General features: G+C 41.2%; 1 protein-coding gene across 4 annotated transcripts in view; it reads right to left on the bottom strand.

The window, feature by feature from the left end:
- Positions 1 to 376: 376 nt before the first annotated feature.
- The window catches only part of OPHN1 (oligophrenin 1), a 374,614-nt gene continuing 358,211 nt past the window's right edge, over positions 377 to 16,779 (bottom strand). For 3 of the 4 annotated variants that reach the window (XM_073013604.1, XM_073013603.1, XM_073013606.1), the window contains exons 22-25: positions 10,874 to 11,039; positions 9,769 to 9,819; positions 5,604 to 5,645; positions 377 to 4,352 (exon numbers count right to left, since the gene is read on the bottom strand). In XM_073013604.1, the coding sequence (XP_072869705.1) occupies positions 5,612 to 5,645; positions 9,769 to 9,819; positions 10,874 to 11,039 (251 nt within the window). In that variant the 3' untranslated portion in view covers positions 377 to 4,352; positions 5,604 to 5,611. The remainder of the gene's footprint in view (positions 4,353 to 5,603; positions 5,646 to 9,768; positions 9,820 to 10,873; positions 11,040 to 16,779) is intronic. The other variant, XM_073013605.1, reaches the window with a different exon arrangement.

Genomic DNA, 16,779 nt, shown 5'->3' with positions numbered 1-16,779 from the left:
TCTTTTCTTTACTACTGGGGGCTGTGAATTGTATTAAAAATGGAAATGGGAAGGCCTCTGTAGTTTCCAGTTAACCTAGCTGTATAATCTTGGACAAATTATTTCTCAGCTCCCTAAGCCTCAAGTTTCCTTATCTGTAAAATGGGCCTGTCACCTGTCACATAATGATGTTGTGAAGTCTGAGAGAACTGTGAGGCCATTGTTCAAAGTAAACTATAAATGGAGACTCCTAGGTGCAAAAGAACTCTTTACCTAGGTTTCCTTAGATTTGTAGAAGTCAACACAAGCAGTAGGTAGTGAGTGGTTCCATGTACCATCATGTCTCAAAGATATGCTCAAATATTGTTTCCATGACAAAACTGCAGATGGAGGCCACTTATATTAGACAGTCTACATACTTTATTGAAAGTCACATGAATGAGCCCCAGGATCTCATTTATTATTTTGATATAGCATATGTCTTTCACACAGACACTCTTTCTAGCCCTCTACTAATGCCCTTGGCATCAAGTGCTTCATTTCCCCCAGGAAAATGAAGGCTTTTCTTTATTGAAAACTTATCTTTAAGGTATCTTGATTCTCTCTGAAATTTTTTATTATTTCTGACACTTTTTCTGGGCTTGTAATGTGTCAAGGCCACTTATCTGCAGCTACCTTAAAAGTAGTATAATTGATCTACGTTCTCTCAGAAGCATTTTTTTCCTAGTCACAGAACTATTTCTTCTTTTACTACTTTATTTGTTCTAGTTATTACAGAATCAAAGAACTTCTTGAAAAGAGAATACTTTCCCATGATAACCAATTACTTTAGAAATACTCTTCATGACACTATAATTGAAATTAGATGCTAAGTTTTGTCCCTCAGTGACTGAACACCCCCAACCTTTTAAAAAACAAAAACTTCAAAAATAAAAATTCAGTATTTCTTTTTGTAAGCCACCTCTTGATTTTGCTATCACCACGGAAAAATTTGTAGAGATTTGACCCCAATACATCAAGTACTGCAGAGGCACCAAGACCTTTTCTCCTTCTAAAACTGCATTTGTGGATGTCACCAGTCTCTTAGGCTGAAACTGAAACTGCCCATGCTACAACCTTGGCGAAGTACAGAGACACCTGTGAGGACCTTTCTACTTTTTGAAAAATGGCAAGGCAAGGACTTAACAATTACCAACTAAAACACAAATCCTTCACTTCACAAAATAAAATTAGATGACCATCTTACAAACATTACCAAATGTGTAAGCTCAATATGAAGAGAAAGCCTAACTCAGCAATATCTTCCAGCCCAGTTTGCATTTCCATATAAACTGAACCTGCATCCCCTCCCTCCTTCAAATGTTTGCCTTTCAATATTTCGTAGGCAGGCAAGAGTCAAGAGTCATGCCAAGTCTAGCAATGTGGCCTCTGTTCAAACACCTACCACAGTGTGGCAAAGGGAAAACAGCATGGGCTAAAAGTGGCCTGGATTCAAATCACAGTTCTTTTATTTACTTTCTATGTATCCTTGAGCTGGTTGCTTTAGCCCCTGGGACATAATTTCTTTCTCTGTAAACTGAGAATAATACTTGCATGTATATGAAACACTGAGCACTTAATAAATATGTGCTTAATAAATGCTAGGTTCTTTGTTATCCCTGCCAGTTCATCAGTTTCAGTTCATCCATTGCCAGATTCTCTAGCCTGCTGGCCAAGGTATGTTGATAATTTCCTATAGTTGCCACTCTTCTATTATCACCCTCTTCCCATAGCCTCTGCAAAATGACTACCCATTCATCAAGCCCAGGCCAAACCAGTCTCATTCCATGATAGCATGCCTCAGCACAGGAGCTTTTTGCACTTTAAGTCAGAGTGCCAAAGAGAGGCGCTGAGATTCATTCTTTGGCATTCTTAAGGTATAGACCAGAGCAAGGGCAGAGCTACTCAGCCACTGCTCCCTGGCCTCCGGGCAGACTGGTGGTCCTCAGCTCTCCACAATAGGCCCTTGATCTGTGTCCCAGGCAACACACAGCAATCTCATGACATTTCTGGGACATATTTTCTACTGGGATCACAGCAACTTTCTAGGGCTCTCAATAATCTTCCAATGTTTGCATTGGTAATTGTGGCATTTTTCCCCAAGAAAATCAGAGTCAAACCATGTCTCTTTAAAGGGACTGTGGCCCTATTAGCCATGCTTTCATGGCCAAAAGCTGCACACCTGTCTGCTTTATTCAGGATACAGCAGGGAGGCCACAGCCCTGAAACCAGGGCTTAAAAATAAAACCACTTCCTAGGTGAGGTCAGTAAGGCCTCACAGAGACTATTGTTGGGGGCAAGCAGCAGGGTAAATGATGGTGACTTGACTCTTTTACTCCTGGTTTCTTAGCAACCTGGCCTTTGAGACTGGGTACAGTGGAGAGGGTTCAATGGGGCCACCTAGATATGCCTTGATTTAGAATGGCTTCAAATTTCCACTCAATTACTTTCAAAAAGGCTCTCAGTGTACTTGGCCTTACATGTTCCTAACTCACCAATAAACCATGTTTGGAATTCAGTCTTGAAAATGACTACTGCCTTTCAGTAGCACTGTTCCAAATGCATCTCTGAGTGGGGTTTGCGCATGAGTGTGCATGCACTCACTCTCTATCTCTTTATCTAGGTTTCTCTGTCAGTACTATACTCAGTGCACTAATAGGGCCTTGGTAGAAGAGTGCAAGTAGGAAAGCTCTTTCCTTCACACTGTGCAACATTATAATTATACAGACTCTACAGATAAGCTATGGCCCAGGCATCTGCACAGAAACAAGTACCGATGCTCTTTCCAGCAACTTCCCTTCAACAAACAGGAATCAGAAACGTCCATTCCTCAGATTTCTGCCCCATTACACCAATTTTTAGGTCCTTTCCAATAATAGAGATAGTAAATGAAAGGGACCTGGCAGGGGATTATGTCTTAACATTTTTCACTTGGTGACAAATACTCAAGAAACAGGGTAAAAACCAACCCCCAGAAATGATGGACATTAAAGCCACAAACCACAAGGTCCCTTGCTAGATAAGTGTGATACAACGGGAAAAAAAAAACTTGCATAGGAGCCCGGGACCTGAGATCTTGTCCTGGTGTGATCATTACCTTGCTCTGCCTCAGTTCCCCCAACTGGAAACTGGGCAGTTAGACTAAATGATTTTGAAAAGCCCTTCCAATCAAGGGCTTATATGGATTGCAAAAAGGGTATTTTACTCAAGTGCTGTGGTTCTTAACTTTTTTGGGTCACAAGCCCATTTGAAATTTAGCAGAACATTATGGATTATCTCCCCAGAAAGGGCATGTTGTCATGGAATTGTGCATACCATCTCTGGGGCTTCATGGAGTTTCTGAGTCCACGGACACTGGGTTAAGAACTGCTTTTTTCAGGAGATAAAATAGTTTATGTGCAGAAGGCAAACATGAAGCAACAGTGACAGCTGCCTGGCCTCAATCCATGTTAACAATTTTTCTAGCATTTGACCCCAAAATAGAACTCCTGCAGGACCAAACACAGTCTCCCTTTTTTTTTTAAAGAAAAGTGTTCAGCTTTTGTTTGTTTCTTGATTGCTTGGAAAGGAAGCTGTCAAAAAAAAAAAAAAAAAAAAAAGGGAGAAAGAATAATCCAAATAGACCTAGGCTTTGACATGCAAAACATGCTTTGCAGATTTGTCCTAAGTGGCTGCGTGTAAGAGCAGGAAGGCCACCTTCCTAAGTCCACATGGAGGGGCTGTGGGGGCATCACTCATCCCACTCATGGCCCCGCAGGAGCAGGCAGGCTCTTGGCAACATACTGCAGCACCAGAGCACCGACATGGCACCAGTGTCCATATCCTCAGTAGGAGACATGTTGAGATTCTCCAATGTTCAGCAAACATTTCTATTTCCCTCCAACCAAGGTAAGCAATGGCCCCAACTCAAGTGGCCTTCAGTTCAAGGTAAGACCCCTGAGATCAGTCTTTACCCCCAAAACTCTCAGAGTTCAATGGCCCTCTGAGGAAGCAGGAAGTTCAGGGTAGAGTTGAAAACTGAGCTCCCCTCTTCGACTCAGGTAAGTGGATATCTTGGTTTTGGCAGAGTCTGGCTTGAGGGAGTCCAGCTCTTCACAGTGTTACAGGAACTCAAAACAGACCTTCTGAGGGGATGAAGACTGAATACAAAGGAGATACAAACAACTGTCTAGGACATATGCTCCTTATTTTATGGTCTCCCAGAGAGAGCCTGAAAGTGCAAGGCTAGGAAGGAGCTGCTCTTCAACACAAAATGACTCCACACACAAAGGTTTGAAGAAGAAAGACTGTTTCAGAACCTGCAAAGGGTCCTCTGAGGCCAGAGCTTTTAAAACCTGAAAGAGAAAGAAGAGAGTAGGGAATTAGCGAGGACTGGTCAAATACTTACCAGCCACTGATAAGTGGGGCTTCTCTTGGTAGGTAGGTAAGCCTATAATTGGTAACTCATCTTCTGAGCAACAGGGGATTGCTGGGCAAAGGCTCTTACAAGTCAGATCTCATGAAACAGGCCTAAGATGGTGCTATGACCAGGGTTGGACACTTTGTGCCTTTGACCTAGACTCAAATTCCCCAAAATCTACATGGAGAAATAGAAGCCTGATACTAGGACCTCTGAGATTACTTCCCACATCATGCCCACTGCCTTTATGGTCGTACAATAACTACAAACTTCCTTTTAACAGGGACTTCACCTCCACAGGGGCTGATAAGGAGAAGCTTATCTACTCATGGACCTCTGAGGACTGGCAGTGACGGGGAAAAAAAGAAGGTTAGGGAGCACATGAAAAGCCAAGCTCCAGATACTTGGATCTCATTTATGTGTGTATCAGGTCACATCATGCCAGCAATCTGATAGTCAAACAATCAGAACTCCTACGGTAGAGAAAGGAATTTCCCTGACATCTGAGTCTCCTGTGACCTTTGCAACTCACTTATCCCCTCTGAACTTCAGTTCCTTTATTTGTTGAGTTAGAACACATGTTATCCTCCCTTCTCCTGGCATGTGATATGCATTAAATGAAATAATGAATGTGAAAGTGCTTTGCATTGGACAAACATAAAGGACTAAGAATGAAGGTTCAGGTGGGTAAGACTGAAATAATGATTTGGTCTGTAGGAATGAATCCATCTACAGATACTAAGGTAGCCTCTTGGTATCTGTTATAATATCAAAAAGGAGGTTCCTGGTTTCCTTAAAGGCCTGAGAGGTGTCAAATTTAGAAGGTTCCAACCTTCTCATTTTAGAAACTGGGAAACTGAGGCTCAGAGAAGGAAATGTACTTTCCCAAAATGTCACAGCCTAGGATTCTTAATAAATTTGATTCAAAGGCAATCTGTGAAAGCATGTCATAGTTTGGCTAGGAAAAAAAGAAACAAAAGAGGAAGGTTACTTAAAATCACACAAAACCTTGGAATTGAAAGTCACTAAATTTAAGGGTCATGCAGTGATAGGGTAATGAACTGAGGCATAGAAGTGAGTTCCCACCCTTCTGATCTACATGTTATTCCAGTCCTCAAAATATCAGATCCCGTAATGAAGGCTTATGTGGAACAAGGTTCTGTAATCAGGAATAGGGACTACATACTTGCAGCCTCAACTTTCATCTCCAGGAAGTCTGCCTTGAGAGCTGTGGATAAAGAAAGACATTTCACTAAGATTCTAGAAATCAGGATTGGAAAGGTAAATTGGGGGAATGGGGGACCCTTCCAGGCCAGTGCTAAAGAGGTCATTTGAAAAATGGAGAAGTGATTCAGCCCAGATGTTTCAAAACATCTAGCTCCATGCTTATAGTTGGGGCTCCTTCTCTGGCAGGCTTAAAGAGCCCAGCATCCCAGACGTGAAGACATCTTTCAGGCACCAGAACAATTCTCTGAGTACCAGACTATGTGAAGCTTGGAGAACCCAGGGAAGCTGGCTGCAGACCACAAACTACATACTGTGATGATCTCTAACAGGGATAAGGGTGAGGACACAGACAAGTACCATGTGAAAGATGAATCCTCCTTTGCCTAGAAGACCAAACCAACTTTGTCCAGCCTCTTGATGTGCTTGCATTAGTTCTAAATTACCCTTGTCTGGGGACAGCTGGGGGACGAGAAAATCTTGGCAAATGAAACCCACTATAGTGTGGCCAGAGCATTGCGTGTAACAGTTGGTCCCCAGGGCTATGTCTTCAACCCTCTGTTTTTCTCTTCTCTCCAGTCTGTTTACACTTACTCCCTGGAGGATCTTATTCCCATCCATGGTTTCAATTGCCACCAAACACTAGGGACCTCCCCGCAACAGGCTACTATTCATATTATAGCGTATGTGAATAGCCCCCCCACCAAGACTTATATAGTGGTGGTACTCACCCACTATATACCAAAATCTGTGTATACATACCCAAAATCTATATATACGTACATCCAGCTCCAACTGCTAGCCTAAGTTGCAGTTACCCACTGAACATCTCTACCTAAGTCTCTAAGTGTCTTTTTAAAATTTGTACAAATTTAACAACTGTGTCTTCAAAATCACTGTGTCCAAAATTGAGCACGGCATCTTTCCCATAAAACCTGCTTCTCCATGATTAATTATTGTACCATCTACTTAAGTGCCCAAGTTAGACTTTTCTCTTTCTCAGTTCATCAATGTTCCATGTTTGAAAACGTAGCAACGTCTTATTGAGTCTTTCTCAAATCTGTCCCTTCTATTCCATTCCCACTGGGAATGCCATAGGCCAGAGCTTCCCCGACTCTTGCCAGGACAATTAGTCTCCTTAACTGGTCTCCAGCCTTTACTCTCCCATCTATCTTTCCCACTACCAAAGTGATCTTTCTACAACTTGGTCAGCTCAGAATGTGACTGTCATGCTTGAAGTTCTTCCCCCCTTTCTATGACTCATCCACATATGGACTGCAGTATAAAGACCAAGCACCTTAGTATGTTATACAATGCCTTCACAATCTGGCTCCAATTCATCTTTCTGGTCTCACTCCCAGCTAAGCTTCCCTCTTTTCACTGCCACATTCTAGTCAAAGTGGAACGCTAATAACTTCTGAAACCATAAGCTGTTGGGCCTCTTTGAAATGTCCTCCCCTCCTTTATGTTCTTGATGAGCCATTACTCGTTTTCTTCTTAGTTATTATGTTTAAATTGTGTAAGGGAAATGAATAAGGGGTTGATGTCATTCAAATGCTAGGCTGTAGTCAGGTATACAAATGGGGACCAAAAAGGGGCAAGACAAAGTTTAAAAAGATCATCATTTTCATTAGAGATGAGAGAAGAACTTAGCAACAATGACCACAGATGGGACTGACTGTGTGACTGGTCTGAGGATCTTGAGCAGATGCCAGCCTGTGGAAGCACTGATGCAAGTGGTGGCTACAAGGTGGAGGCCTAGATGGAAGGGATGCTTTCCCTATGTGGATGCTGAGTGGGAGGAGCCTGTGGGTACCCAGGATGTTAGCTCATGACATACTGGAGAGCAGGTGTACCTACTTTGGTCTTACCTACATTCCTGCCAAAGTAGAATCTAGGAATAAAGAACAGGATTAAATCTAGGTTCTAGAAGACCAGACACAGGGTGAGTAGAGTGATACTCTAGCCTGAAGTGCCTGCTTTGGTCATAGCCCTTGTAGGTTGTGGTTGATCTAAGGCTTCCTTGAGCACTGGCTGACAAAGCCCAGCCCATTGGTAGTGGCTACCCATCTTTTTATACTCTCAATACCAGTTTGGCTATAGCTTCCCTCTTGTAAGTCTACCTGCCTTAAAAATTCTATTGGACTTTCTTCCTGCTTCTTACATATTTCCTTCTCAATGCCTTGGTTTCCTGTCTAAGCTTGCAGATCAATAACTCCCCCCACAACATTGTTTCTGTCTAGTTTTATTCTTTTTTCAAGCCCCAGCTCATATATCACCTCCTCTAAAAAGCTTTCCTATAGATATATTCAGTTCATTCCAGTTTACATCGTTCTATTTCCTTGTTATTTACTTCTCAAGTGGTTTATTCTAGGGAGGCACAGGCCACTTTATTAAGAATATTTGAGACTCTCTTCTTCTCCCTTCTTCTTTTCTTTTCTTTTTTTCTTTTCTCAAGGGAGATATTTGGTTAAGCTTACTTTAAAAATTTCTGAGGTGAAAACTTTTTTCTTCATGCTATCAGTAACAGAAATCTGGTGCCTTGATCTGACTTTCATCTGCTACGGTAGAATGAATGGTAAATTATTGTCTAAGGAGAATTTGGCCCAGCCTGAGGTTCCAGGTGTCTCACTGACAAGCAGAGCTGGAATGAACTGCTGTGCAGAATCATGTCCTAGTGAGTCAGCCCCCATAGTTTTGACTAGAGGATGGCAAATCCACCCCAACTCCACTGCTGGGAAAGGTATATTGTTCTGCTTTTAACTGACCACCTAGAAGAGTTCTGCTCCTGTCACCTGTTAGGAAGAACAATTTCAAACTCTCTGATAACCAACAAGGAACAAACTCGCAAAAGTGTCCCTGAAGGCTAACCAAATATTTCTCCAGATGTTCTAGTCCAAAGGGTCCTAAATTCCAGGCCTTGGACAGTCTGCATCAGCACTTGAGAAGTTTTAATAACAAACTAATGGAAAAGAAGAAAGGGAGGGAGGGAAAAAACAAAATAAAACAAAAAGTCATATTCCCAGGCCTCACTACTAGAGATTCTGTTTTAGTGGGTCTAGAATGAAATCCAGGAATATGTGACTTTTTTCTCCATGTTTCCAGGTGACTTAGATGTGCAGCCAGTTTGAGAACCATTGCCTAAGTCCAGCTTTTACCCTTGAAATGGGGGCCCAAAGGTTGTTTATGTTAGAGTATAATATTCTACATATCCCTGTCAGCTGCCCTTTGAGTATATAATGGAATCTAAATAAGTAAACTAACAAAAAATAGAGCCACATTGGGTGTAAAGTCTTTGAGATACTGCTTGGTGTGTATTCGCATGCACATGCACACACAAGTGTGCACATATATATGTGCTTGTGAGACAGAAAAGAGAAAGAGGAGCACAGAGAGAGATGAAGAAATGGAGAGGCAAAGAGACAAGAGATACAAAGAGACACAGGAAGAGAAAAACAGAGACATATAGAGTGACATGAACAAAGAAACGGACAGATAAAGACAACTATGGGGACACAGGCAGAGAAACACAGAGAGACAGAAAGAGATTGAGAATGACAGAGACACTGGCTGGGTGCAGTGGCTCATGCCTGTAATCCAGCACTTTGGGAGGCTGAGGCGGATGGATCACCTGAGGTCAGGAGTTCGAGACCAGCCTGGCCAACATGGCAAAACCCTGTCTCTACTGAAAATACAAAAATTAGCTGGGCATGATGGCGCGTACCTGTAGTCCCAGCTACTAGGGAGGCTGAGGTGGGAGGATCACTTGAACCCGGGAGGCAGAGGTTGCAGTGAGCCAAGATCGTGCCACTGCACTCCAGCCTGGGCAACAGAGTGAGACTCCATCTCAAAAAAAAAAAAAAAAAGAAAGAAAAGAAAAGAAAAAGAAAAGGACAGAGACACCAAGTGAGAAAAAGAATATGAGAGAGACAAATAGACAACACAGGTGAACAGGTGAGAGACAGATAGGGATGGAGAGACAGAGTTGGGGGAGAGAACGTGACAGACAGAGACAGATCTGTAGAGAAACAAAAAAAGAGAGAATGCTAGAGTGAGCACAATTGTATGCTAAGGATGCAGTTATTAAAAGGCGATTTGGTTTCTCTTTTGCCACCTCTATCTCTTACCTTCCTGTTTTCCGGGAAGCTGTTTCAAAAAACCTGGTCCTGGAAGCCACCCTGCAAACAGAAGCCAACCAAGTCCCATAAGTTGCTTTAGTATACATGTGAGAACCAGTGGCCAACAGAAAGGACAGGAGACTCTGAATCAGATGAGACACCAATGCCAGTCCCTGCCTTTGCTGGCAAAGGCCCTACGCATCCGAATGTGAAATGGCCCAGAGCCCATAGGCACCCCTAAGGCCATAGCTGACACTCTTTATCCCCATTGCTTCAGAATGCTCTGAGTATGTTGCCGAGTCAGGCTCTTCTTGGGGGAAATAAATGAAACCAGTCTTGATTTCAAAGTATAATTGTTGGCTTTTTGTAAATATACTGAGCTAATTAGTCAAAGCTGTGGAGGCTTTGTTCTTCTTTTTCTCCAATTTTACAATTATGGAAAACAAGAAACACAAGAAAAAGGAAGACCAGGAAGCAGTATACTGAGAGCAGTCCCAGTCAATAAAGAGAGGACAGGCAAACACGTTGTGGCCAAGCAAAGCTGGTCCCTGAGCACTGCTATGGTCCTACCCTAGCTGCTCCTTCCCTGGTTCCTTGGCTTGCAGCCCAGCCTCAGGAAGGCCTGTTGGACATCAGCTCAGCTCCTACCCTGTAAGAGGCTCTCTGGGGAACCAAAGTCATTTTGAAAAAAAATTTTAAATCATACCCTTTGCTTAAAATAAAAGCCTCAAGCATGAGTACAATGAATGAATCTGTTCATTAAATTACTTTTAAAACCAGTAGAAATAACAAGAAAAGTTTTTTTAAATGTCCTAAGCCAAGGAAGCTAAAATCAGAAGGTAATAATATCACCAGACAGAGATAAAGGAAGTTAAGAAAAATGGGTCTCCTAGCAGGTACTAAGAATCAAAGGTTTCAACTTTAGAGAAATCCCTTAGCTTTGAGCATTGAGTGGAATACTCCCAACAGGGCTGGCCTATGATATTTCCCTAGACTATAAAGTGAAGGATGGCCCAGGGTTGTGCACAGTATACCCTTAATATGGTGATCCTGAAAGCATTCCTAGTGGCCTAGGACAGGCCTTCAGTCAAGTTTAAGGTACAACCTTACTTACACAGATGATGTGATTTCCCCTGCATTGCCAGCCACAGTATCTGGCTTTGGTTCTGGCTTCTGGGGAGTAGCTGCCCGGCAGGGAGGATCTGGGGGCCTCACTGGGGGGCGGATGATGGTTGGCTTTTCTCCTGGAGGCCGCACTTTGCTGAAACTGTCGGCATCCCCTGGAAGAGAAAATGATACCAGGAACTTGGAAGGTTAGCCAAACAGAACACTACTCATGAACAGGCACCCAATATGAGAGTTACCTGGGCCAACTTCCTTGGCCTCCATTTCTTCTTGGTGACTAACAATTCTGGCTATTTTTTTTTTTTTTTTTTTTGTAATTTTTCTGGCAACTATCCCTTCAGACTATATTTGAACCCCAGCTCTGGGGTTTCAGATATCTTGGGTGTGTCATATCAATTACCTAAGTCTCAGTTTCCCCAACTATATAATAAAGATCCACAATATATTATCTTACAGACATAGTGGGAGGATTAAATCAGGTACTAATATATTTAGTGCAGGGCCAGGTACATAGTAGGTGCTTACTAAATGTCTTATGATGATGAATTTGAATTGTTTAAATTTATCATCACTGAAATCCAGGTCTTTTCACTTAGGCCTTGACTATTACAGTTGTCTTCTAACTCACCTTCCTGCCTCTGTGTCTTTAGTTTCCTTGTCAGTACAAAATAAATATAAATACCTTTTAAATAAGATGGTTATAATAGGACTACAGTGAAATAGGTAAACTCACACATTGCAGGTGGTAATGTGAACTGGGTTTATTTTATCTAGAGGGCATCAAGAATTCTGGAACAATGTGGATGAAATACAAAATCATACATATGAGACAGTTCATACTTGTTGATCCAGTAATTCTGCTTTTGGGAACAGGCCCAAATGGACTAATCCAAGAGGGAAAAAAAAAAAACCTTAAGAAAAAGCAATTGGCACAAAAGCATGCATCTTATCAGAAAAAAAATCAGACCTAACCACAAAGGCTAAACAAACAATTCAATTCATACAAGCATTTAACCAATATATATTATGTGTGAACTGCCAAAAATTTAGACCAGGTCAAAACAAAAACAGGCATACAAAATAATATCAAGTGAAAAAAAGGTCCACAAAAAGTGCTCATGGCCTGATGAAGACCATACTGAAACAGACATGTACGCAACTATTCAAGGGTGTTAGTGGATCTTGATATTCATCCATTTTTTTCTACAACAATATTTACAGTAAATGTAAGAACATACTAAATTGAATCTATATAATACAACTACAAAATTTAATTTAAGTGTTTTTACACTGTTTTTCTGTTCTTTAAAGACTTTTCCAACAGCTCTAAAATGTAGAAGATAAAAGTTTAAACTCCTTTACGGAAAATCAAGGCCCTCCTTGAGCTGGTCCCATATTATTGCCCCAAGCACTAACCCTGGACTTTAACTATCAGTTCTACTCTACTCAAACTGGTCTGCCTACTGCCCCATTAAGGCAAACCCTTGACCTTACTTCTAAGCGAGACAGAGTCTGGAGTTTTGTAGACCTGGCTTTCAGACCTTGTTCTGCTGCTTCCAAGTTGTGGGACCCTAGACAGGTACTTCACTTCTAGGACGGTAAATTTCCTCATCTGGGAAATGAGTATAAAAACCCCTCCTCTTCATGTAGCCAACAGACACATGAAAAAATGCTCATCATCACTGGTCATCAGAGAAATGCAAATCAAAACCACAATGAGATACCGCCTCACACCAGTTAGAATGGCAATCATTAAAAAGTTAGAAAACAACAGGTGCTGGAGAGGATGTGGAGAAATAGGAACACTTTTACACTGTTGGTGGGATTGTAAACTAGTTCAACCATTGTGGAAGACAATGTGGCGATTCCTCAAGGATCTAAAACTAGAAATACCATTTGACCCAGCCATCCCATTACTGGGTATATACCCAAAGGATTATAAATCATGCTACTATAAAGACACATGCACACATATGTCTATTGTGGCACTATTCACAATAGCCTAGACTTGGAACCAACCCAAATGTCCATCAATGATAGACTGGATTAAGAAAATGTGGCACGTATACATCATGGAATACTATGCAGCCATAAAAAAGGATGAGTTCTTGTCCTTTGTAGGGACATGGATGAAGCTGGAAACCATCATTCTGAGCAAACTATCACAAGGACATAAAACCAAACACCACATGTTCTCACTCATAGGTGGGAATTGAACAATGAGAACCCTTGGACACAGGGCAGGGAGCATCACACACCGGGGCCTGTTATGGGGTGGGAGGAGGGTAGAGGGATAGCATTAGGAGAAATACCTAATGTAAATGATGAGTCAATGGATGCAGCACACCAACATGGCACATGTATAAATATGTAACAAACCTGCATGTTGTACACATGTACCTTAGAACTTAAAAGTATAATTTTAAAAAAAAAGAAGAAGAAGAAAAAAAAAAAAACTCTACTCACAAGGTGATTTTAAGGACTCAATTAGATGACCTATAGACAATGTCTAGTATACAGCAGAGGTAAGTAAGTGTCAGACTCTGTCCTGCTTCTTGCTCTATATGTGTCCCTATTCTTAGGTCTCCTGTGTATTATAACCATTCCTCAAGACCCAGCTAAAATCTCAACCCTCTGAACACCCTAGTAGGTATATGTAATTTACATCAATGTAAATGTTCGTGAAGTTCTTATATATTACCATGTATGTTTCTTTAAAAAATTCATCCATCTAGCCATTCTGGTGAGCAAGATATATATGTAAAGAAATAATGATAATACAGTGTGATTGGTATTCTAATTAAGGAAGAAACAAAACACTATTCATCTGCACTCATATGAATTGTCTCTCCATTTAGTCTGTATCTTACATTCTGGACATGTCATTCCCCTTAACACGAGGCTGGGTATACAGAATTGCAGCAGAAAAAAATAACCAAAATGATAATAACAATCCAATTTTTCTAATGTACTTTATACTATTCAAAGCACTCTCCCAGATGATAACTGCTTAATGTTTACAATAAGCTTGAGAGAGATGAATAAATAGGTCTTATTAACCCCATTTTACAGAGAAGGAAACTGAGGTTCAGAAAAGTAAACTGATTCGCCTACAACCATAGGTTAAAAGGCAGAGTGAAGACTGAAACCCATACCTCCTGTTTCCACATCTACTGTCTTTCCAGTTGTCTGCTGTTTTGTTATCATTAGTAATAAAAAATTATAAATTATAATAATAATAGTAATGGCAATACAATAGTACTGGCAAAATTTTTTTTAGCTAACCTTTATTGAACAGCTGTTCTGTTCCACATACTGTGATACTGTACTCAGTGGTTTATGCACATTTTCTCATTCAACATTGGCCATAATCTTGCAAGACAGAAAGTATTATCTCCGTTCTACAGTTGAGGAAACAGAGACTCAGAGATGAGAAGTAACTTCAGAGTTGGTCAGTCCATCTGATTTCTGAAACCTATGTAGTCCCAACTACCACTGTTCTTCAACCCTAGTGAAACATTAGAAACATGTAAGGAGCTTTAAAATTGTAAAGTACCTGGACCCCACACTCATACATCCTAGTTTTATTGATTAGGATAGACCCTGAGCATGGGTATTTTTAAAAGCTCCCCAAGTAATGCTATACGCAGCCAAGATGGAGGACCACTAGGCCATATGATGTTGCTTCCTCACTGCACCCCACAGAGTAGCAGAGCTGAGAGTGCTGTCCCATTTCCACTGGTTACTGCTGGGAGGCAGAGTTCGGACGGGAAGGGGGGGATTGTAAAGAAATGATATGTTGGACTGTCAGAGCTGGAAAACATGTCTATCTGAAACCATGCCCATTCCAGGGCTATCAGTTTCCTTGATGAGTGAACCAGATGACATCCCTAAAATGTGAACCCTATTCATTACCAAGTTATAGCCACATCCTAATGAACATGAACCTAGGGCCTTGGAAAACAAACATCATTAACCTCGTGTCCTCTTGGGCCCTTTATTGCTACCTCCAAATGATTATTCATTACAAGTCAAGTTTTGAGGTAGCAACAAAGGATTTTCTTGGCTGAAGACCCCGATGTTGTTCTCTCTTGCCTCTAATGTGTCTCAGTCACAGTTAAGCCACAGTGTCAAACTGGTGAGGCAGAAAGGGGAGAGTCATGTAACTGGTAGTCAAGAAACCTGAATTCTATGCTTAATACTAAAACTAACTTTCTGTGTGACCTTCAGCAGATCATTTCTTAACCAGTATAACATGGGAACTGGACTGTTTTCCAGATGAATGAGCCAATGATCTAAGTCTATAAGCTTCTATCTCTCCCAGCTGACTTTTTACTTTTTTAAAATATACTTTAAGTTCTAGGGTACATGTGTACAACATGCAGGCTCATTACATAGGCTCATTACATGTGCCATGCTGGCCTGCTGCACCGACTTAAATGTTAGACCCAGCTGACTTTTATAGGCTGCTTTTGAAGTACTCTACATGTACTTAACCTGCTTTAAAACAACTAATCACTCTTTCTCTCTCTCTTTTTCTCTCTCTGAAACCTAAATTGAATGGTATTCAACATGGGGGTTTTGTGAGGGCTTTTGTGCCCAACCTTACACTCACACACACATACACACACACACACACACACACACAAAGGCACACAAATGACCCCTGCCCTCTAGGAGCTCAAAACTGAGTTGGGGATATAAGTCATATTCATGGGAAATAAGTGTGAATACTATAAATCAGCATCCACATTAGAGGGCCAATCTCGGGTGCCAAAATATGTGAATCAAGGGAGAGCTAACTGGGGTAGGATTGTCAGAAGGCTTCATGGACAGAATGAGAATTGAGCTAGACCTTGAGGTTAGTTTGCCTCTTCCTAGGTGTTTGGCATGGTAGGGACAGGTTGTGGGTTGAAAATATAGCTCTGAACTCTTTTATGCCATCTACATTTTAGGCTTGAGGCTTCTCAAAGGGCCTTGAATACAGAAGAGTAGACACCCCATCTTCCATGCCTGCCATTTCCTGAGAGGTTATTACCTAATAATACTACCACTTCTTAAGCCTCTATTATTTTACCAGGTTCTTTGTATAGTTAATCTAATTTAATCCATGCAAAATCCTTGCCTTCGATGGTGGTATGGTCCCCACTTACAGTTGAGAAAACTGGCTCAAAGAAGTAAAGCTGACCTAACTAAGATCAAGTAGCTAGTAATAGTCTCCTATGAAAGCAAAACAACTGCTATCATTTATTGAGTACTTTTGATATGCTAGGCATGTAGAGAACTCACTTTGTTGTTATAGTAATCCTATGGGCACAAATATTATCCTTATTATACAAATGAGAAAACTAAGGTTCAGAGAGGTTGTAACCTGCCTAAGGTCCCACAGCTAGGAAGAGGCAGAGCCAGGATTCAAACTCACATCTGGAAGATTCAGGAGCCTGAGCTTTCAACCACTAAGTTTCTTGAGCCTGTAGTCTTTCCACCAAGCTGTACTTCCTTTTAATTTCTTTTCAACCTTAGTCCAAAACCTGGCTTTTACTACAAACATGATCTCCCTCTCAAGCCCAACCTGTTCCCTCTGTCTCTACTCTCTGTCAAATGAGCATAACCAAAGAATCTTAACATTTGCAGATTTATTGGGAACTGGTGGTCATCAGTATTCAACCTTAGCAACTTTTTTTCACCTTTCCTTATACTCATCTATACCCAACCTGAAGGCACAGAGTAGGAGGAGGTTGTTTCCTCTTGTAGATTCCCCCAGTCTCCTAGAATTATCTCTTTTTTTCTATGACACTCCTCCATGCTCACCTTAAAGCCTTCCTTAGCCATTATTTATCCTTATAAAACAATTTGGAGTTAGGCTCCAAGAAAAGTAGAGAATAAAAACCAAAC

The sequence above is a fragment of the Chlorocebus sabaeus genome, chromosome X (genome assembly GCF_047675955.1).
Source record: "Chlorocebus sabaeus isolate Y175 chromosome X, mChlSab1.0.hap1, whole genome shotgun sequence".
Taxonomy (NCBI): domain Eukaryota; kingdom Metazoa; phylum Chordata; class Mammalia; order Primates; family Cercopithecidae; genus Chlorocebus; species Chlorocebus sabaeus.
This window is presented reverse-complemented; position numbering and strand designations above follow the sequence as displayed.